At 44.6% G+C, this 20,867-nt stretch overlaps 1 protein-coding gene across 1 annotated transcript in view; it reads left to right on the top strand.

Moving 5' to 3' along the window:
- ESAM (endothelial cell adhesion molecule) overlaps positions 1–20,867 on the top strand; it is a 99,895-nt gene that overhangs the window by 63,731 nt on the left and 15,297 nt on the right. The window contains exon 2 of the mRNA XM_060251051.1: positions 19,820–19,980. Within this exon, the coding sequence (XP_060107034.1) occupies positions 19,820–19,980 (161 nt within the window). The remainder of the gene's footprint in view (positions 1–19,819; positions 19,981–20,867) is intronic.

Raw genomic sequence — 20,867 nt, 5'->3', positions numbered from 1 at the left:
GACAAGGTGTCATGAACATATGCCTTATGCTAAATCAAATCTATCAAGCCAAGCTTATCATTGTCCACTCCGTCTAGCAGCAATTTTCCATTATTTCAGGCAGAGAGAGGCTTGTTCCTAATGCCTAAACCCCCCTAGCTGGAGGCTGCAGGGCCCCTCTATGTGGTGGCCCCTCCTATGCACCCCCTCAGTTCCCTTGAAACTCAATCAGACCATGGGTCCATCTATCCCACCATTATGTGCTGTGCCTGTTAGTGGCTCTCCAAGGTGCTGGGGAGAAGTCTTGCAAGTTTTTTGCCCTTTTTTTTCAACTGGAGAGGCCCAGGGACTGGATCTGGGACCTTTTTGCATTGAAAGCACTGGGCTATGACCGCTTTCTCCATCCTTCACTCTTGGCACTGGGTAATCTGGTTCTCATTGACAAGGATCTTGTGGGATGCTCATAACGTGTATCACTACTGTGTACAGGAAAATCTTGTCTTTTATAAGATAAAAGCCTTACTACCCATTGCAGTGATAAGTGTTTTGCTAGTCACTTTGGGACTGCCAATGTACTCAGCTGCTGCCAAAAAATGTCCTCTGCAGCATGCAAAGGTCCCTGAGTGTCACTGATTCAGGCATGAGTGTTACAGATTTATCCCTGCAGGATAGGCATGTTCCATTGCTTGCGCATGTAGCTATACAGGAGGGGGGAGTCTGAAAAGTAGTGTCCCGATGGAACTTCTTTTTTAAAGAAGAACTGCATTTCCCACCCTTAAAATATAGGGAAACTTCCAAAGAATTCCCCCCAAAGAGATGCCCATAAGATATCCGTAGAAAATTGGCTCATGGAGGAAAAAAGCTAGACGTTTTAAGCCTTTAAGGTATTGGTAAGGTTGCCCAGAATGGGCCTAGGAAGGCCTGCATTCAAGGGAAGGAGGAGGCATTGATTAGGACACTTCCTTTCAAACCCCTTTCCATGCATAACCATATCTGCAGCTGCCCCCTGTTTCCTTCCTGAGGTTCCTTCTACCACTATTCTCTAATCTTGATTGCCTCATTAGTGATGTCTCTCTTTTTCCTTTCTGTGCTCCTACCGTAATTGACATTGTTTGTTCACATCATTTGTAAAGTAGCAGTGGTGTGAATAAGAGCAAGATGGTAATTGCTGGGGATGGATGCAAAAGGGCGACTTTCAAATTCTCCATCCTGTTTTAGAAAGAGGTTTGTGGCTCGGCATTAGAACACCTGCTTTGCATGCAGGAGATTCCTGGTTCAGTTCCCAGTATCTCCAATTAGTTTAAGAGATTAGATACTAGGTGGTGTGGAGGGAAAGTGTCTTGGTATAGCTTGATCTCATCAGATCTTAAGAGCTAATCAGGGTCTGTGCTGGGAAGGGAAACCACCAAGGAAGACTCTGCAGAGGAAGGCAGTGGCAAACCATTGCTGTTTCTCAGTTGCCTTGAAAACCCCTTCTGAGGTCACCATATGTTGGCTATGATTGGACAGTACTTTACACACAAAGTAGGTAGTGTGACCAGGGCTTTTTTTGTAGCAGGAACTCCTTTGCATATTAGGCCACACCTCCCCAATGTAGCCAATCCTCCAAGAACTACAGAATTCTTAGTACAGGGCCTATTGTAAGCTCTTGTAGGATTGGCTACATCAGGGGTGTATGGCCTAATAGGCAAAGGAGTTTTAAAAAGCCCTGTGTGACAGACCTCTATCTAAGGCCCTGGAGAACCACTGCCAGTCTGAGTTGACCAACAGTCTGAGCCAGCATAAGATGGCTTCATGCGATTTGACTTAGAGACTTACATTGGCTGTTCCCTGAATCTAATCTGCATCTGTGTTGAAGGCCCTAAAAAGGTAAAAAGGTAGTTAGCTCTGGGGTGATGTCCAACTCTGGGGTGATGTCGCATCACAACGTTTTCATGGCAGACTTTTTAATGAGATGGTTTGCCATTGCCTTCCCCAGTCATCTACACTTTCCCCCAGTTTACTGACCTCAGAAGGATGGAAGGCTGAGTCAACCTCAATTTACTGACCTCAGAAGGATGGAAGGCTGAGTCAACCTTGAGCCAGCTACCTGAGCCCAGCTTCCGCCGGAATCGAGCTCAGGTCATGAGCAGAGAGCTTGACTGCAGTACGGCAGCTTTACTACTCTGTGCCACGGGGCTGCTGTTGAAGGCCCTACATCACAGAAAATTAATGGGCTCACACTTTGCTTTGCTAGACTGACACATACTTGCCGGGAATGAGATCTGTGAGTAGTCTCATATGTAATTGCCATGGAGAGCCAGGCTTTCTCATTCACGCATGTGCTCGGAGAAAGTGCCAGCTTCCCAAGCAGGAGCAATCTGCCTCTCCTCTTCTGACAATGCCCTATTGACCTCTCTTCAGTAGATAATTCCACCACTGATCCTTCTCTTGCGCTGCCCCAAAATAATCTCTCTAGCTGTATAAACTTCGGCAATTAAACCAGCTTGGCCCTGCTGGCTGCGGAGCTGTGTTCTCCCCAAGACGCAGTTGGAAGTTCACAGCCGGTGACTCCGTCATTCCGTGTTGGAACCTGTTAATATTTCCTGACGCTTTGCTTATGGTTGGCGTCGTCAGACTTGCCGGGAGTGGTGGTGGCAGTGCCTGCATTTGCTGTTGCCATGATCATCACAGTGACAGGTGGCCTTTTTTGCTTTGGGCTATCTCCAAGGAAACGAGTGCAGATCTTTCTACTCATCTGAGTTAAAATACCATTTAAAATGGGGATAAGGTGTGTGCAAAGAAGCTCTCTTGCAGATCGCCCTAGGAGAACCAACTTTATAGGTTTGAATAAGAACACGAATATTGGGTTTTTAAAAAATTTTGCTTGCCCTTCTCCATGTTTGGAATTTACAGAATCATCATGTAACCTTGTGCTGGCTTGGTATAGTGATTAAGAGTGACTGACTCTAATCTGGAGAATTGGGTTTGATTCCCTGCTCCACATGAAGCTGCTGGGTGAACTTGGGCCAATCACAGTTCTCTCAGCCCCAGGGGTGGAATTCTAACAAGAGCTCCTTTGCATATTAGGCCACACACCCCTGATGTAGCCAATCCTCCAAGAGCTTACAAAGTTCTTTTTTTGTAAGCTCTTAGAGGATTGGCCGCATCAGGGGTGTGTGGCTTAAAATGCAAAGGATCTGCTGCTAGAATTCCACCCCTGCTCAGCCCCACCTGCCTTGCAAGGTGGCTGTTGCGGGGCGAGGAAGGGAAGGTGATTGTAAGCTGCTTTTAGACTCCTTAGGGTAGAAAAAAGCAGGATATAACAACCAACTCTACATCTTCTTCTTCTGGCTCCTTTCCATATAGTAGCTTTGCCCCATGTCCTGATTAACTCATTCAAGCTGGCCTTCTTTTGAGACAAAGGCACCTTTCTAAGGTTATTATTCCCTTTGCATCTTTCCAGGTGTGTGTCAGTAATAAATTAGAAGTCTAGAGGACTTCCTTACCATTGGCACTTCTGCTGTTTGAATATATAATTCCCCCCTGCCCCATACTTTTGATGATCAGGAAATGTGATTCTTCTAACTGCTAGTGCATCTGTTTCTCCTGTAATTGTTGCGTGGAGATTTTGCATGGCTATGGAGTTAACCTAATTTAAAACATGCACTGAACAGGACAACTCTTTGCTAAGAACAAGACAGAATAAGTTGCATAGCTTTCTGGTTTAGATGCATGGCCACTTTTTGCTGAAAAAGCAACATTGCACCATTAAAACACCCACTTACAGTGGTTCCAAATAGGTAACATCCCTGGAAGCAAGAGAGAAAACTTCTCTCATTCTTGAACTCAATTCCCTGTCCATAGGCATATGGACTCTCTTATTCCCTCATGAACCTGCTTGCTGCTTAAGACTGGGATCTGCATGTCCCCATTTTCTCAGGTAAGGTGGATGATAGTCAGAGATGAGGACTTCTCAATGGTGGTGTCTTAGCCCTGGAATGCCCTCCCAAAAACAATCCAGTATACCTTGTAAAAACCTAATTATCTCCCCAGACAGGGCTTTTTTTTTTTAGCAGGAATGCATAGGAATGCAGTTCTATGGCTGGCTTGGCATCAGAAGGTGTGGCCTAATATGCAAATGAGTTCCTGCTGGGCTTCTTCAAAAAAAGTCCTGAGCGAGACAATGGTGATATCAGGGGGTGTGGCTTAATATGCAAATGAGTTCCTGATGGGCTTTTTCTACCAAAGAAGGCTTGGCCCCAGACAGTTTTTTCTCATGTTGTACCTTTATTTGAATGCTTATTGTTTCTTGGCCATTTTGCTCTGAATTGTTTTATCATATTTTTATCTTGCTGGCTGTAATTTTGTTCCCTCATTTAGAAGCTTTGTGCATGCTGGATGTTTGATAGGAGCTGCTTCAAGCATTTTTTCCCACAAGAACTGCCGTTAACAGTCCTCTAAACAAATAAAGAACTCAATGCTGTCACTCGCAGCTGCTGGAACAACAAGATAACAAACCTCAGGAATGTAGCAGCCCTTGTTTTACAATGACTACCTGAGTATTTCTTACACTTTGGGCACAGCAGAGAATCTGAAAAGGTTTGGAGCAGCTCTTCTTCTTGCACTTTTAGCCTTGGTCTTTGTGCCGTTTCGTGCTTTGTGCCCTTGAAGCTGTATTGGCAGAGTCACTTTGAACAAAATGCCGCAGTAAGATTCCTGTGTGGAGTCCAATGCTTAGAACGTATAATTCCAGGGCTGCATCAACTTCATGGGTTACCTACTTGCTTTTTGAGCCAGTTTCAAGGTGCTGGTTATTACAACTAATATCTGGATTTATGTTTGGCAAAATGGCATCTCCCACTCAACTTCCACATACCGCTCCTGCATTCTTCAGTCAGTCTTCTGCTTGCAGTTACCTTTCTCTAGACTCAGGTGGACAGCTGTGTTGGTCTGAAACAATAGAACAAAGACTTTTTTCTTTCTCTGGACTGTTGGTTTAGCAGCAGTTACATTACAGCATTTCCTGCGGTAGATCCAAGCCTTTGGAATGGCATATCAGAGTGGGTTCAGGCAGCTTCACTTGTTGCTGTTAGGAAGACTGATTTATTTCAGAGGGCATTTGATGGAATATTAACGGTTTAGGCAGATCTGGCTGTGTTTCTTTGTTTTTATCTTGTTGGTGCACTGTGTGTGCCCTTTTAACTCCTTGTTGCTGTTAGATTCTTTGAGTCTGAGGAGATAAGGTGAGATATATATTATTTTAAGTAAATAGGCCCTAAGCTTTTGTGGAAGACAATTTTTCCACAGACTGGGGAGGAGGGCGATGGTTTCAGGATGATACAATTTTGCATTTTATTTTGGTGTAGTGGCTAAGTGTGCAGACTCTAATCCAGAGGAACCAGGTTTGATTTCCCACTCCTCCATTTGCAGCTGCTGGAATGGTCTTGGGTCAACCATAGCTCTTGCAGAGTTGCCTTGAAAGAGCAGCTTCTGGGGAGAGCTGTCTCAGCCCCACCCACCCCACAGGGTGTCTGTTGTGGGAGAGGAAGATAAAGGAGATTGTGAGCCACTCTGAGATTTGGAGTGGAGGGCAGGATATAAATCCAATTTCTTCTTCTTCCTCCTCCTCCATTGTAATATATAATGAAATAATTATACAACTCATGGCCCGGTTGCTAACAGGCCACGGACTGGTTCCAGTCCACAGCCCGGGTATTGGGGACCCCTGCCATAGATTTCCCCCTCCAAACTGCCCATTTTCTCTCTGTAGTCTGGAGATCCCTTGTAATCCTGGAAGAACTCTGGGCACCACCTAGAGGTTGGCAACCCGAGCGGTGGGACTCACATTGCAGGGTGGGAAAGGCCAGTGATAACACTGGAAAACTATGCAGTTGTGATCCTGTTTGCATCTGCAGGGAGCTGATAGAAAGGCGCAAGATGCTTCAAACAAACCGGGAGGCCTTATCAAACAAGACGTTGAAGTGCAGCTTCCTGTTGTTGTCTCAGCCATTTCCAGCATTTCTGAAAACCAAAGTGCTGGATGGAAATGACTGGACCTGATGTCAGAGAGCTGTTCCTGTGAGGCGGGAGGGGGCATCTTAATGCCATTGTCTTGCTTCCGCCCTCTAAATGCTTGGCCTTGGGAGGCAGGAAATCCCTTCCATTTGAAGGCAGATGGTACATCCTTCTAGCCTTTCCAAGGAGAGCAAGAGAATGTGACTTATCTGTTCTAATGCTGGAGAACCTTACAAAGAGAACTGCCTTAGAATGGGCCAGGCTTCAGGTCCATCGTCTTCAACACTGCGAGGCTTGTATGTGCCAGAAGCCACATTCGTGGCTGCAGTTCTTGCTGTGTTTGTGTGTTTGAAGAGAAGGCTGGCAGTTCCTCATCCATACTTCCAGTTTAAGAGTAGCCTTTGGATGTATAGTTGAAAGAGCTTGCATACAGGAGTTCAACAGTGCGATCCAGGCTTTGAATGAATGGGTCTTTGAAGGGTAATCTCTGCCACTACTTCACTAGCTGCCAAACCAGTGTGCCATGAGTAATAAAGGCTTCTGTGGACTCAAAGTACCAGTTGGCATAGGAAACTGCATCACTCATGGCTTTGGCTTTGCCTCCTTTTAATCAGCTTCTACTAGGGGAACAGGGCAAGTCTTTACATCTGGGTGATTGGATCTTAGATACTCTCTGGTCTCATTTTGAGCAAGAGTTCATAGGAGTGGAGCTCCGGAACTTCTAAATCCGGAACTTCTATTGTGTTCTTTCTTTTTTACCTTCTTCCCACCCCCACCCCCACCCCGCCAAAAAAAATACTTGCTGCTGGGGTCCATTGTTTAAACCCCCTGTGAGAATTTTGCAGAACTCTTAAGATTTGACAAACCTTCTAATATTCCCCCCCACAAAAATGGGAAAATAACCAAAACATATCAAGCAGACAGATGAAAATCTTCATCATGCCACTGTGGCCACATAGGATAAAGTAATTTAAAAAGTATAATGGGAATAAGGTTTTAGCATGACAATTATAATTCAAGAAGCAGTAGAACAAAGTAGGAGTCAAGGATCACCTTTAAGACCAACAAAGTTTTATTCAGAATATAAGCTTTCTTATGCATGCATACTTCTTCAGATGAGGGAATGGGGTACGGTGAGCAGAACTTACATGTAGCTAGTAGTGGTTAAGAATGTAAAGCGATACAAAGTTAGGATCCAGTGGCAAAATAGTGTAATAAACAAACTGAAAGACCATTTGGTCTGGATAACATTTGCATGGGAAACCAATAAAAGGTAATAAAAGTCTGTCAATTGTTCTTGCTACAAGTCTAGGTAAAACAAAAGCACATGTTATTTCCTAGTGATGTTCTTGTCCAATTATAATTCAAGAAGCATTTTAAGGTAGATGACGATGATGAAGAAGAAGGCAGCAGATTTATACCATGCCCTTCTCTCTGAATCAGAGACTTAGAGCAGCTTACAATCTCCTATATCTTCTCCCCCCACAACAGACACCCTGTGAGGTGGGTGAGATGCTGAGTTGATATAATTTAATACACCTTCCAATGATGTCAGGGGTGTGTGGCATATGCAAATGAGTTGTGCTAACGAGCTCCAGCACCTCTTTTCCTACTAAACGACCCCCGTGTGCAGCAGAATTCCCTGCTCTTAAAAAAAAAAAAGGATGCCCAGTACACTGACATAAGTAAACATATAAGAGGATGGCATCTCTTTTGAGGGTATTCCTCAATTAAATTGCCTTCTGCTGACTTAGACCTTTGATTTATCAAGATTAGTATTGTCTGTTCTGGTAGTGGCTCCCCAGGATCTCAAATGCAGGTTTTCCACATCACTTTTTAGCTGATCCTTTTGTCTGCTCTGACCAGCAGCAGGGTCTCAGGCAGAGGTTTTTTTTGCCTCATCTACCACTTGATCCCTTTTTAACTGGAGATGCCAGGAAGCTAACTCTCTGTTTGCAAAACAGATGCTCCGCCATTGAGTTACAGCCTTTCCCGTTTCCTTCTTATATGCTCCAAATAGTAAGCTGTTTATGTAAGAGTAGATTGTGGGTCCAGCTTTAATTGGGGGGTGGGAGTGCATTAGCTATCAGCAATTTGGGGAGCTGGGAGTGTGAGGAAGAATATGTTTTAATAACATCAGAGGAAGGACAACCAATCAGTGCTGTGAGCAGCTGGCTGTTACAGCCAGCGTGAGTAACCATTTTGAGCCTTGTCCCCTGGAGAGGAAAAGTATGTTTGGATTGAACATGGATTTATGACAGAATGGGTTATATATGGAAATAAATATTCCCTCCTCCAAAGAGACTGTTTCTGTAAAGGCTTCTGTGCTCTTTCCACTAGTAAGAGAAATGGAAAAGAAACAGGTTTCAGAATACATCCTGCGTGGACCTGCCCTTTGAAGATATTTTTCAAAACCTGCTCCAGTGACCTTAAAACTGTTCTCAGAAGGGCTAAAGAGGATTAAAACACTAGCATGGGCAAAATTGGTTTTAGGATGAAGACTGTCACCAATACAGGGGACAAAGTAATTGAAAGAGCACGAACAACAGATGGAAAAATGGCAGTGAATATTTCCCACCTCAGATCTCGGATGCTAAGCAGTGTTTGCCCTGGTTAGCACCAAGGAAGTCCAGGGTTGCTATGCAGAGGCAGGCAATGGCAAATCACCTCTGAACATCTCTTGACTCTACCGGACTTCCATAAGCCAGCTGTGACTTGATGGCACTTATCACCACTACTTAATATGCGTTTTTGCATCCTGAAATGTTTTCTGTTCCCCACCACTTTTCTCACTGTGTAGCCTATTTTTAAACTCTGAACCCCTCTGGGAGAAAAATTATTGGAGGAATAGTTTCAGTGGAGAAAGCTTTGTTGGGGGAAACAACACGCCTTCCTGAAAATCACCCCATTCTGTTTTATATGCTTCTCCAAATTACGGTTCTGTCAGGCTTGATTCATGTTAATTTGTGTGCAATAGCCTTATCCACAGGCCTACCCTACCTGTAGCATTTCCAGCTCTGATCAAAAGGACATAACTAGAGTAAAAAGCATTAATAACCCATCGATCTTTCATTAGATTCTCTCTGATTTTTTAAAAAGGTTCATGCTGCAGTAACTAAAACGGTTTTTCAGTGGAACAGGCTTCCTCAGGAGGTGGTGGGCTCTCCTTCCTTGGAGGTTTTAAAACAAAGGCTAGATGGCCATCTGACAGCAATGCTGATTCTGTGAACTCAGAGGGAGAGATTTGTGAATTTCTTTCATTGTGCAACGGGCTGGACTAGATGACCCTGAGGATCCCTTCCAACTCTATGATTCTATGGACTCTATCCATGTTGTTTGCCCTCTATGAGATTTGTGATTGGCCACTACATGAAGCAGAATGTTGAATTAGTTGGGCCACTGGTCTTATCCAGCAGGGCTGCTCTTAAGTTCATAACTCTGCATAGAATTGTACTGTGAGGAAAGTGACTGAACATCAGGAGATTGCAGGGAAGGGAGCTGACATTCAGATAAACCTCTTCATCTCCTTTGCTTGAGCTAAGTGGCTCTTGCCTTGTTCCTCTTGGGTGAAGGACTGGCTCCGCTTCCTCTGTCCCCCAGCATGAAAAGCAGGAAGTCCGTTGATAAAGCATGATGTCATGTTCATTCTGTTCCACTTTACCCAGAGAAAACCAGAACCTGCTCTTCTCTAGTTTAAGGGGGAGAGGTCTGCAGGATGCTTAAGGGATGGAGGGGGGCTGAAGTTAAACTTTGCTTTCAAAATGGAAGTAGCTTGTGAGCCAGTTTGGTGTAGTGGTTAAGCGCGCAGACCCTTATCTGGGAGAACTGGGTTTGATTCCCCACTTCTCCACTTGCAGCTGCTGGGAATGGCCTTGGGTTAGCCATAGCTCTCATAGGAGTTGCCCTTGAAAGGGCAGCTGCTGTAAGAACTCTCTCAGCCCCACCTACCTCACAGGATGTCTGTTGTGTGTGGGGGGGAGGTAAAGGAGATTGTGACCACTTTGAGATTCAGAGTATAGGGTGGGATATAAATCTAATATCATCATCTTCTCTTCTCCCAGTTTCCAGCACTTTTAAAGGGATTTCCCACACTATCCTGCTGAACTGTGGTGTAGCAACACTCTGCAGTTCATTAGGGAAAGGGGAAGTTCAGGGTCATGGGGGGGGTGGCATGATTGGTGCTACAGTGGGAGAATGGAAGAAGCCATGGTAGCTAACTCTGGGCTGGGAAATTCCTGGAGATTTGGATGTGGAGGCTGGGGAGGGGAAGGGACCTCAGCCAGGTTTTAATGCCATGAGCCTACCTTCCAAAGCAGCTGTTTTCTCCAGGAGAACTAATCTCTGCCATCTGGGGATCAGTTGTAATTCTGGGAGATTTCCAGACCCCACCTGGAGATTAGGAACCCTAGAAGAAGCAGGTGGGAAAGCAATGAGTGGAGCAGGATTGGTTGTGTGGACACCATTCCTGCCTGCTCCCATGTTGCTTGCTGCTGCATCCATGGCTGGGGATGCATTTTCACACCCCCATGTCGAAAACAGCCTTAGTCTGGAAGTTCGGGTGAAAAAAGGAGGAGGAAAGAAATAGCTATTTGTGGATTAAACCCTCAGGACAGTAGTAGAACCCTCTACTGATGTCTCTGTAGGGCTGCCAAACCCCCGGTCCAGAGGTTCCCAACATCACATAGAGTTACCATGGAGTTTTCCCCTGCCAAATGGCTAGAGCGTCCAGGAAAACCATAGAGTTTTCCTGGAAATATTTAGAGTGGCTGCTGCGCGAAGTCGCCAGTGCGATGACATCACTCACAGGTGACGTTATTATGCCCTGAGTGTGAAGTAAGTCCCCTGTTGGAGGCTCTGAGGGATTTGGCAACCCTTTGTCTCTGCCACCAAATCAGTGACCCAATACCTGGAACATGAGGCATTCCTAGAAGTTCTGGGAACATTCCCAGATGTGGAATTGCATTTCTACTGACAAATTGTTACTGCCTTAGCAGGAAAGGTATTTGATTGTTTCACACATTGCAACACTGTGCTGTGTGATGTGGTTTGCTCCGCGCAGGATCGGCGCGGATTTCGCACAAATTGCCGCGGAGCACCCGGAAGAGCCGGAAAGTCCCGCGGCTTTTGCGGTGCAAACGGAAACCACCAAAAACCAGTTTCCATTTGTGCCGCATAAGCCGCGGGACTTTCTGGCTCTTCCGGGTGCTCCGCGGCAATTAGTGCGAAATCCGCGCCGATCCTGCGCGGTGAAGAGGGGGTCGCTGCTGATTAAGGTCAGTGCGAAAACGCCCTTAGACAATGAAATGAATGAGCATTAGGTTTAGAACAGATAAAAGAAGTACTTCTTCACCCAAAGAGTAATTTAACATGTGGAATTCACTGCCACATGAAGTGGCAATTACAAGCATAGACAGCTTCAAGAAAGGACCAGATAAACATCTGGAACAGAGGTACATCAGTGGCTGTTAGGCACAAGGTATGCTGGGAAAGACAGAAGGCAAAAGAAGGAGACGGCAAAAGATTAGATGGCTGGACAACATTACTGATGTAAGTAACACAAATTTGAGCAGACTTCGAAGGATGGTGGAAGACAGGAGGGCCTGGCATGACTTGGTCCATGGGGTCTCAAAGAGTCATAAGAACATAAGAGAAGCCATGTTAGATCAGGCCAATGGCCCATCCAGTCCAACACTCTGTGTCACACAGTGGCAGTGAATTCCACATGTTAATCACCCTTTGGGTGAAGAAGTACTTCCTTTTATCCGTTTTAACCTGTCTGCTCAGCAATTTCATCGAATGCCCATGAGTTCTTGTATTGTGAGTCAGAATCGAATGTGCAACTGAACAACAATAGATGGAATACTATGTCTGGGGCAATGATGCTCTGTATTCTTGGTGTTAGGGGAGCAACAGTGGGAGGACTTCTGGAGTCTGGCCCCCACTGGTGGACCTTCTGACCTGGTTTTTGGTCACTGTGTGACACAGAGTGTTGGACTGGATGGGCCATTGGCCTGATCCAACAGGGCTTCTCTTATGTTCTTATGTGACACAGAGTGTTGGACTGGATGGGCCATTGGTCTGATCCAACATGGTTTCTCTTATGTTCTTATGAGATTTGTGCAGAGAATCCGAGGGAGCTGGTGCATTAAAATTCATTAGACAACTGGTTTCTGGTCACTAGCTCCTGTACACAGGGCCTCACATTTAATAGACTACATTTCTGATGTTAACCAATGTTGCTGTCATATTATTTATGGGATTTAGGCAGGGAGCATGCAGTGGGCATAGTCTGAAGGATGTATGGAAATTCTCCTAACCTTGTGGGCAATTCTCTTTTCTTTCTGCCATATTCAGTGGTATCACAATGTCAGGAAGATGCAGAATGTTCCCAGAGCATCCAATCTCAGCTGATGTTTTGCCCCGCAGCTTCCGCATCCCTTTCGGATCAGTAAGAATCAAGCCCATCACTTTCAGGAGCAGTTAACTTCCATCTGAAATGCCGGTTGGGGCCATTGCAATTAAATCATTAAGAGCTCACCACAGAGAAGCTTTGGTTCTGTTCTGCCTGGGAAGAGGGTAATAGCACAGCCCTCCCTTTTGAGAAGAGCACTGCCCAGCCCTTCTGGGGAAATGTACAAAACGTAATTGCAGAAAAGTTGGATCACACCAAAGGTCTACCCAACCTTTGTCCGGCATCCTGTTTCTTGTGGTGGCCATCCGAATTCTTCTGGGAAGCCCAAAAAGAAGGTATAAAAGCCAGTAGCTCTCTTCTCCTTTGCCCTTTAGCAACTGCCATTTAAAGGTACACCCAGGGGTCATTTTGTAGAAAAATAGGTGGTGGAGCTCATTAGCATATGCCACTCCTCCACCTGTCAAAAGCAACCCAATGCAAGAAAAGAGAGCCCTGGGCAAGCGAGGCCTGCTTGGACTGGCTAAAGATCCAGCCAGCCCAAGCACTCACCTGGGGCTCTCCTTGGCTACCCCCCCCCCCTTTAGACAAAAGGCCAGCAAGCCACCTGCTGCCCAAAATAACATAAGGAGTGGAGAAAGATTGGTATGGGCTTCTCCAGGGGTTAATGAGGGCTACTGGGGATATGGCAAAGCTCCTGGTGGCTGGCTGGCTGCCCGCTGTCCTAATCCAGGGTTTGTTATGCAGCTGCATTCAATGAACAAGGTAGATAGGTGGGAAGGAGGAGGGGGGGCATCAGAAAGGTTCAGGAGCTGGGCTCCTGTGAGCTCCTGCTGAATTCAAGGCCTGGGTACACCACTTCTGAACATGGAGGGTCCCTTTTAACCATCCCAGCTGATGATCATTGTTAAACCTGCTCTCAATGACTTGGTCTGATTGCGTTTTCTAAAGCTAATTGAAGCCATTCATTATCACCACATTCTGTGGCTCTAAACTGCGGATGAATGAAAATGTAATTCCACGCTCTGTACTGAATCTCCTGCCCTTTGGTTTAATGGCATGACCTCAAGTCCTAATGATGTGGGTGAGGGAGAGGAGAGGTGGGGAGGAATCTTTCATTTTCTCTGCAACGTGCATAACTACGGTAAGCTATTAGGTTTAATAAACCTCTATTCCCAGAAGGGGATACACGTTGATCATCATCAGAACATTTAAGAGGATGTCAAAAGGAACAACAGCTGCGGTTGACTGTTAATGGTTTTAATGGGTTAATTGTTTTAATGGGTTAATGGTTTTATTGGTTTTTATAGGAAATTGTGACTGATTGTTTTGGTTTTATATAAATTATTTACTGTGATGTCTGAACTAAATTGTATGTTATATACGATGTACTCAGCCCTGAACCCTTCGTGAGAAGGTGGTGTAAAAATAATAATAATAATAATAATAATAATTATTATTATTATTATTATTATTATTATTATTATTATTTTCCACTCTTCTTTCTCATCCTGTTTCCAGATAATTTTTTTGCTGTACCATACTCAGCTGCCACAAAATCGCCTGCTCTCTCACACAAAAAATGGACATGTCCTATCATTCACTAATAATTTATATCACATCTCTTGTTCTAAGAACTTCTCAAAGTTTGACCTAGAGGCTAGAGGCTAAGTGATCTGGGAGGTCCTTGACCATCTCGTAAAGACACTTCCTTCCTTCCTTCCTTCCTTCCTTCCTTCCTTCCTTCCTTCCTTCCTTCCTTCCTTCCTTCCTTCCTTCCTTCCTTCCTTCCTCCCTTCCTCCCTTCCTCCCTTCCTTCCTCCCTTCCTCCCTCCCTCCCTCCCTCCCTCCCTTTCTTGATCCCACACTGTATTTGCTGGACTGAATAGAATGGGATTTGAACAAAAAGAATTATGAAAAGGCTAAAGGGACCCAACTGTTTACAGAATCTTTTGGAGACTGGATGAAAAGTATGTAGTGTAAGGATATAAGATTTGTCGAAGAGATCTCACTTAATTGGCTGTGCAAAGGGAGATCTTCAGCTTAACCTGCTTGCTTATCATGCTCTACAACCCAATAACTTTCTTGGGAACTGTGGAAATTTTGTGGAGTTTTTCATCACAAAAAGGTGGTATTTTGGGAGAACACAAGGTTTTCTCTGGAAGAAAATGGTGAAAGGTCACAGATTTGAAATTGGGAATCGCTCTGTGCTGGGTTGGGGTCATACAAGCAGGTACTAATGTGTTTTTGGCGGGGAAAGCCCCCACTCAATATAGTGCCACTGTCCTCTTGATGGGAGCTTATAAAATTTTTAGGAATACTTGAAGACTATTGCTTACACCACACACCTCCCTGACACACAAACCAAGCAACATGTAGAGAGAGGCCAGAGAGATATTTTGGTATTGGTCTGCAGGTGCCTAGCTCTTTTTGATATTTGCCACCCATGAGGCAAAACAATCATGGTGTTTCTGAGGCACCCTCTCCCCTTGGGGAGACCCCTTTTTATAATCTTCTTCCTTAAATACAAAAGGGAAGAACAGAGATTTACAACCACAACAAATAAATGTATTTGTCTGGGGAGGAAAGTATTCATGATTGACTATGTAGCTTACTGAGAAACTAACAGATGGAAATACAGTTTTCTTAGAAAGAGTGTTTCAGTGTGGAGAGTGATCCTAGAGCTGGCAGAATAATTTCTGAATGACAAGGCTATCAAGTTTCTCTCACATTTCCTAGCCTATTTAAAACTCTCCATTTCAAGCCCACAGACATCAGCCTGCCCTGTTACTTTCTCCCATATCAGAAAGACTGTGCCTGTAGGTTTCAAACCAGTGGTTGCCATTCCAGGTAACTTCCACCTAAAGGGACTGTGAGATAGAGCCAAATTCCTCACCTACCTAAAGGACTTCACCCTGTCTGCCCAGGTGACTCTCATTTTTCTCTCCATCTTTCCCATTAAAGACTTTGAGGGCCCTGACTGGCTGTTTCTGCCTTTATCTGCCACACCAATAGGTTATAACAGGGGATTGGCATAACAGGTAAAAGACGGGTGGACTTGGCTCTGTCCTTCATAGGCTCTTACTTTTGGCAAAGCAATCTCTGAAAGAAGGGGAGGATTCCCTTTGAGGACAATATATTGCTGTGGCTGTTGCTGCAGCTTTGAGGAAGGAGGTGACCCCTTTCTTTGCAAAAGGTTTCCAGATCATATTGGCAGTTGCCTCTTGTAGAATGGCAGCTGTAGCATGGCACAGATTGTATTGTATTTTATTTATTCATTCATTTATACCCTGCCTTTCTCCCGGGGGGGGGGGGGAAGCAGCTTACATCTTTCTCCTCTCCTCCATTTTATTCCCATAATAATCTTGTGAGGTAGGTTAGGCTGAGAGTGTGTGACTGGCCCAAAATTATCCAGCAAGCTTTCGTGGCATAACTGGGTATTTGAACCCAGATGCTAGTCTAACACTCTTAACCACTATACCAAGCTAGCTATGTGCAGGACTATTGCAAAGACTGTAGGGGTTTTGCAAACCTTATCTGATCCTCCTCTCCTCTTAGCAAGAGAAAAGGTAGCTTGCACTGTGCATACATCTGTGGGGCTTTCTCCCAGTGGTAGAGGATTTGTGTTACATACTGATGAACCCTGGCATCTCCAGTTATTCAATCTCGGATAGGGACACTGCAAATTTTGCAGCTAATGTGCTAGGCAGTTGAACTTGGAGCATTTGACTGTGTCTGTCAAACACAAGCAAATCACAAGGTATGTTAACCATGAAATGCCTTGAACACTTGAATAACTGGTTTGCATCATGGTTGTTTAAAAATTATACATGCACAAAAACCCAGCTGATGCAAATACATTGGTGGCCATCAACATCTAAGGACTACTTAGCCAAAGCCTGAATGGTAGAATTTTTAAAAGTAGTATTTGTTAATGTTGGATTTATATAATTTGGAACTCATTTATTTGCTTAAACAATTGCTTGCTGGGCAGAACAGTGGTGAAGAAATGGGTTGGGGGAAGGAGCTTGTCAGAGCGTGCATGTTGTGGAAGGATTAATTGATTCAACCTGTGAATAGGTCAACAAACAGGCAACTGAGAAATCAGATCTGTGTTTATGACTGGTGAAAAGAGTGTGTGCCAAACTGGTGAGTGTTTGATAATCCTTAATCTCAGGTAACAGGGGACAGGAAAGATCTTCCTCATCCTGAGACCCCCAGGAAGCCACAAGGTAAATCAGTGTCCTGACCCAGTGTTAGGTACCTTCCTATATAAGTGAAACACCTGCTGTGAGAGCCAGTGTGGTATAGTGGTTAAGAGTGGCAAACTCTAATCTTGAGAACCGGGTTTGATTCCCCATTCATCCACAAGAAGCCAGCTAAGTGACCCCGGGTCAGTCACAGTTCTCTCAGGGCTCTCTCAGCCCCACCTACCTCACAGCGTATCTGGTGAGGGAAGGGGAAGGGAAGGTGATCATAAGGCTCCTTTGAGTAGTGAAGGGTGGGTAAAGAAGAAGGGTGAAGACTTCTCCTCCTCCTCCTCCTAATTGTATGATATTGTGAGCCCAGTTCTTCCCTTCTCTTGGTAAGAGGGTAGAGAATTGTTGCACATTGTGCTAGAGATGAGATGAATGCTTTTGTTACTGGGTCTGTTTTTACAGTGGGGTCAAAACGTTTTGCAAAAATAGGAGCATTTTCTTCCTCTTCCCATTTTGAATCACTGTATGAGAGATTGGGGGTGGAATCTGGTATGCACCTTTCTTTTTCTCATGCTTGAATGCCAGCTTGACCCCTGCAAACTCTTTCGGGGGCAGAAGAAACCAAAATACGTATAATGCATTGTGATAGAGTATCTGAAGTGAGGCCTCTTAAACATTGCTCTTTACTTATAAGGTGCTCTGGGAGCAGAGTGGGGGCACGGTGTGATGGATTTTGAGACAGTTTGTACAAAGCCCCTGCTAAGCCATCGTGACTAGTATGTTTCTTGGGTCAATACTTGCTGCTCTTTAACGACAGGATATCGGAATAGCATTCCTTTGGAAATAGCTGATGTAAAAGACTTTGGCATCAAGAATGTTTTGCGTTCAGAGTTCGGAGAACAGTTGCCCTCTTCTGGCATGTTTTTTTAAAATTAATCAGCTTTCTCAGTCCCGAAATAGAAATACTAATGAGAGAGGGTAGCAGCTTTCGTGAGTTTGATGTGTATGAACATGACGCACATGGAATAATTTCACAGATCAAACCTGGCTTTACCTGCCATTTTCGAAGGTTTGTTGTGCACACAGCCTGTTCAGGAGGCATGCAAACCATTCCTGCTCCAGCTGTTGCATACTTTTCCCCATCTGAAATGTGTAAAATCTTTCTCCGGTAATCTTCCAAAAATGTAATTTTAGGTCAGCAAAACAGTTTGTGAGTAGGGTGGAAAGGTAATTTACAGTAATTTAGATTATGGGGGTGAGAAGTTGAGGGACTCAACATGAGGGAAAAGGGCATTTAAATGGGAGTGGGAAAGAGCATGATGCCAAAGCCCTTGGAGACATAGCTGCTGAATAACATGCCTCGCCACCACCATGAGCATCTTGCAGGGCACGTTTCCTTTGGACTGTTTTTGCACCTTCAGCAGGGTCTTTGGGTTCACCCCCTTCCCATAAATCCATACTGATCCCAGATTCCATCCTTATCTTAACCTTCAGAGTTCCTGTGTGTGTGTATGTGTATAAAATTAGCATTGACTTTCAAACAATCCCCCATATGAACATAAGAACATAAGGGAAGCCATGTTAGATCAGGCCAATGACCCATCCAGTCCAACACTGTGTCACACGGTGGCCAAAAACACTCAGGTGCCATCAGGAGGTCCTATCAGTGGGGCCAGGACACTAGAATCTCTCCCACTGTTGCCCCCCCAAGCACCAAGAATACAGAGCATCACTGCCCCAGACAGAGAGTTCCAACAATACGCTGTGGCTAATAGCCACTGATGGACCTCTGCTCCATACGTTTATCCAATCCACTCTTGAAACTGTCTATGCTTGTAGCCACCGCCACCTCCTGTGGCAGTGAATTCCATGTGTTAGAAGGATTAATCACTCTTTGGGTGAAGAAGTACTTCCTTTTATCCGTTCTATGGTTCCTGGTCATTCCCAACAATCAGGCAGAGAACTTTTATGCCACACCAGTTCCTCTGATTCAGCAGGGTCAAGATACTGAGTGCCAAACTACACATTACCTATATGGAACTGTCAAACAGCTGTATGCTAGACGTTCCTTTTTGAAACCTCATTTATGTACCTCTTTTATATTACAACTTACATTGGTCTTCTCTCCAGTCCACTCTCCAAAACAGCTGTTTTCTCCAGGGGAACTGATCTCAGTAGTCTGGAGAGCACATGAAACCCCAGGAGATTGGCAACCCTGCCTATGAGGAAGGTTAGGCTGAAGGGGTGTAACTGGCTCAAGGTCACCCAGCAAACTTCCGTGACAGAGTGGGAGGTGAACCTGGGTCTCCCAGATCCTACTCCAACACATCAATGGCCACAACACAGTAGCTCTCAGGCACAGAGAAGCTGAATTCAAATCTATCTTGCAGGAAAAGTAGGACTAACCTTTCCACCCTACTCACAAACTGTTTTGCTGACCTAAAATGGTCCTTGGGAGCCATGATATACGCTATTAGGGAAACTTGTGAAATGCTGATTGTCTGTATATACAAACTTTCCCCCAGCAGATAAACAACAACTCTCCAGGGCTATTTCAAGCAGGGGAAGCTGTTATCAGCTGCTGATCCAGAGATTTGCTCTATTATATGGTGATAAGAATACCAGACTTAAAGGGTTGTTGTAAGGCAGTGATACTGATACAGTGGCTAGGGAGCCACATGTGGCTCTTTGACAATGCTATCTGTGATTCTGCAGTAGCTTCCATACTGAGATCTTGGTTCTTTTAGTTGCCACCCCATTGTCACCCCTTCTGTGTGTCACATTTGACTGACATAGGTTGGGCCAGGAAGGTGAACTAGGACATATTTTGTGACCTGGTCATGTTGTATGGTGGGGGAGGAGTTTTGTCATTGTGGGTGATGGTATGGGTACACACCAATAGGTTCCTCTATGTTTTGTTGCTTGAAATGCAGCCAAGGCAGAAATGCCTCCTCAAGGGGCAATTGATGGATCACCTGTACTAAGCTAGTAACAGTTCTACATGTGTGTTCCTCCAAAGGGTTTGTCTGGGGAAGACCTTATTCTTCACCCATGGGCACTTTCGGTAGCATACCAAATTGAATAATTAATCCAGCCCTATTCTTGGTAGTGATGATGCTGTATGATGCCATGTGAGTTGAGTTGCAACCTACTTATTCAACACCTCCAGGAAAGCTTGTAGATCCTAGCATTTGTGCATCAGTTATGATATCAATCTTTCCCTCTGTTTCCATAGGTCTTTCTTCTGCAGTACTGGAAGTCCATGTGGGACAGACCTCTGTGGTTTCCATCAAAGGGCAGCAGGCCATACTGCCAGTCTGGTATACATCCATCTCTAATGGCAGGCCTTTTGTCAACTGGCTTCTTGAAAGACATGGACCTAAAAAGCATTTTCAGGTAAAGACACAGTAAGAGTTTTGCTGGTGTTTGGAAGGCTAAACCCTGTGCTCCAAATTTTCTCTCAATGACTGGAGACAAGCTGCCATGGCATGACACTTCCATTATATCACAAAGGTACTATCCTTTCCAACACGAATCTTCCCAAGGAATAAAGAAAATCACAACAGGGAATTCTGCCTAACATTTTCCCCTTGCCCCATTAAAACGGTATTTGTTTTAGGGCTGCTTCTGAATCTGCCAGTGAATTTCAGTGTTTCCAGTTCCCTAGTCTTGTTTCTGAAATGGAATTAATGCATTCGCTGCCTGCCTTTGTTGCATTTTTTTAAATGTCCAAATTGTATACAGAGCACTGCTGCGCATGTGCAACCTTCTGCAGCTTCCAATTTCAACAGTTGGTCTGGATCTTCCACCCTCTACATGAACAATGAGCATTGATAAAAACCCTTCTGAAAGGCACCTGAATGGGTTTGTGTCAAGATTTTTTTGTTTGTGGTGCACAAGAGCGCATGCATGCATCATGTACAGCATTGCAGAGAAGAACCTTGATAATGAACCCATCAAAATTTGCCTTTATAAAATGTTCTGTCATTGTGCCACATGGATACTGATAATGTGCATTATCAGTGCATGATCCAAACCTGGAATGGATTTAGGAGTCCTCTTATTTAAAACTGAACTGGAGTTACAGAGGAGTGAAATGCAACCAGGATTAAGATTCCAGAATGCTAAAAGGAACAGAATGGAAAACCTGCTCATTCTTTATTTGTTTCCTCTTTGCAGCATTGAGTTGGCATGCGGTGAGCCAAAGTGCAATTTTTATTCTTCCATTCTCCTTTCCAAATTTGGTATTTGTGCACGTAACACAAAACACTTTTGGGGTTAGC

This window comes from Heteronotia binoei, chromosome 12 (assembly GCF_032191835.1).
Source record: "Heteronotia binoei isolate CCM8104 ecotype False Entrance Well chromosome 12, APGP_CSIRO_Hbin_v1, whole genome shotgun sequence".
Lineage (NCBI taxonomy): Eukaryota > Metazoa > Chordata > Lepidosauria > Squamata > Gekkonidae > Heteronotia > Heteronotia binoei.
Note: the sequence above shows the minus strand (reverse complement) of the source record. Positions and strands in the feature narration are given on the sequence as shown.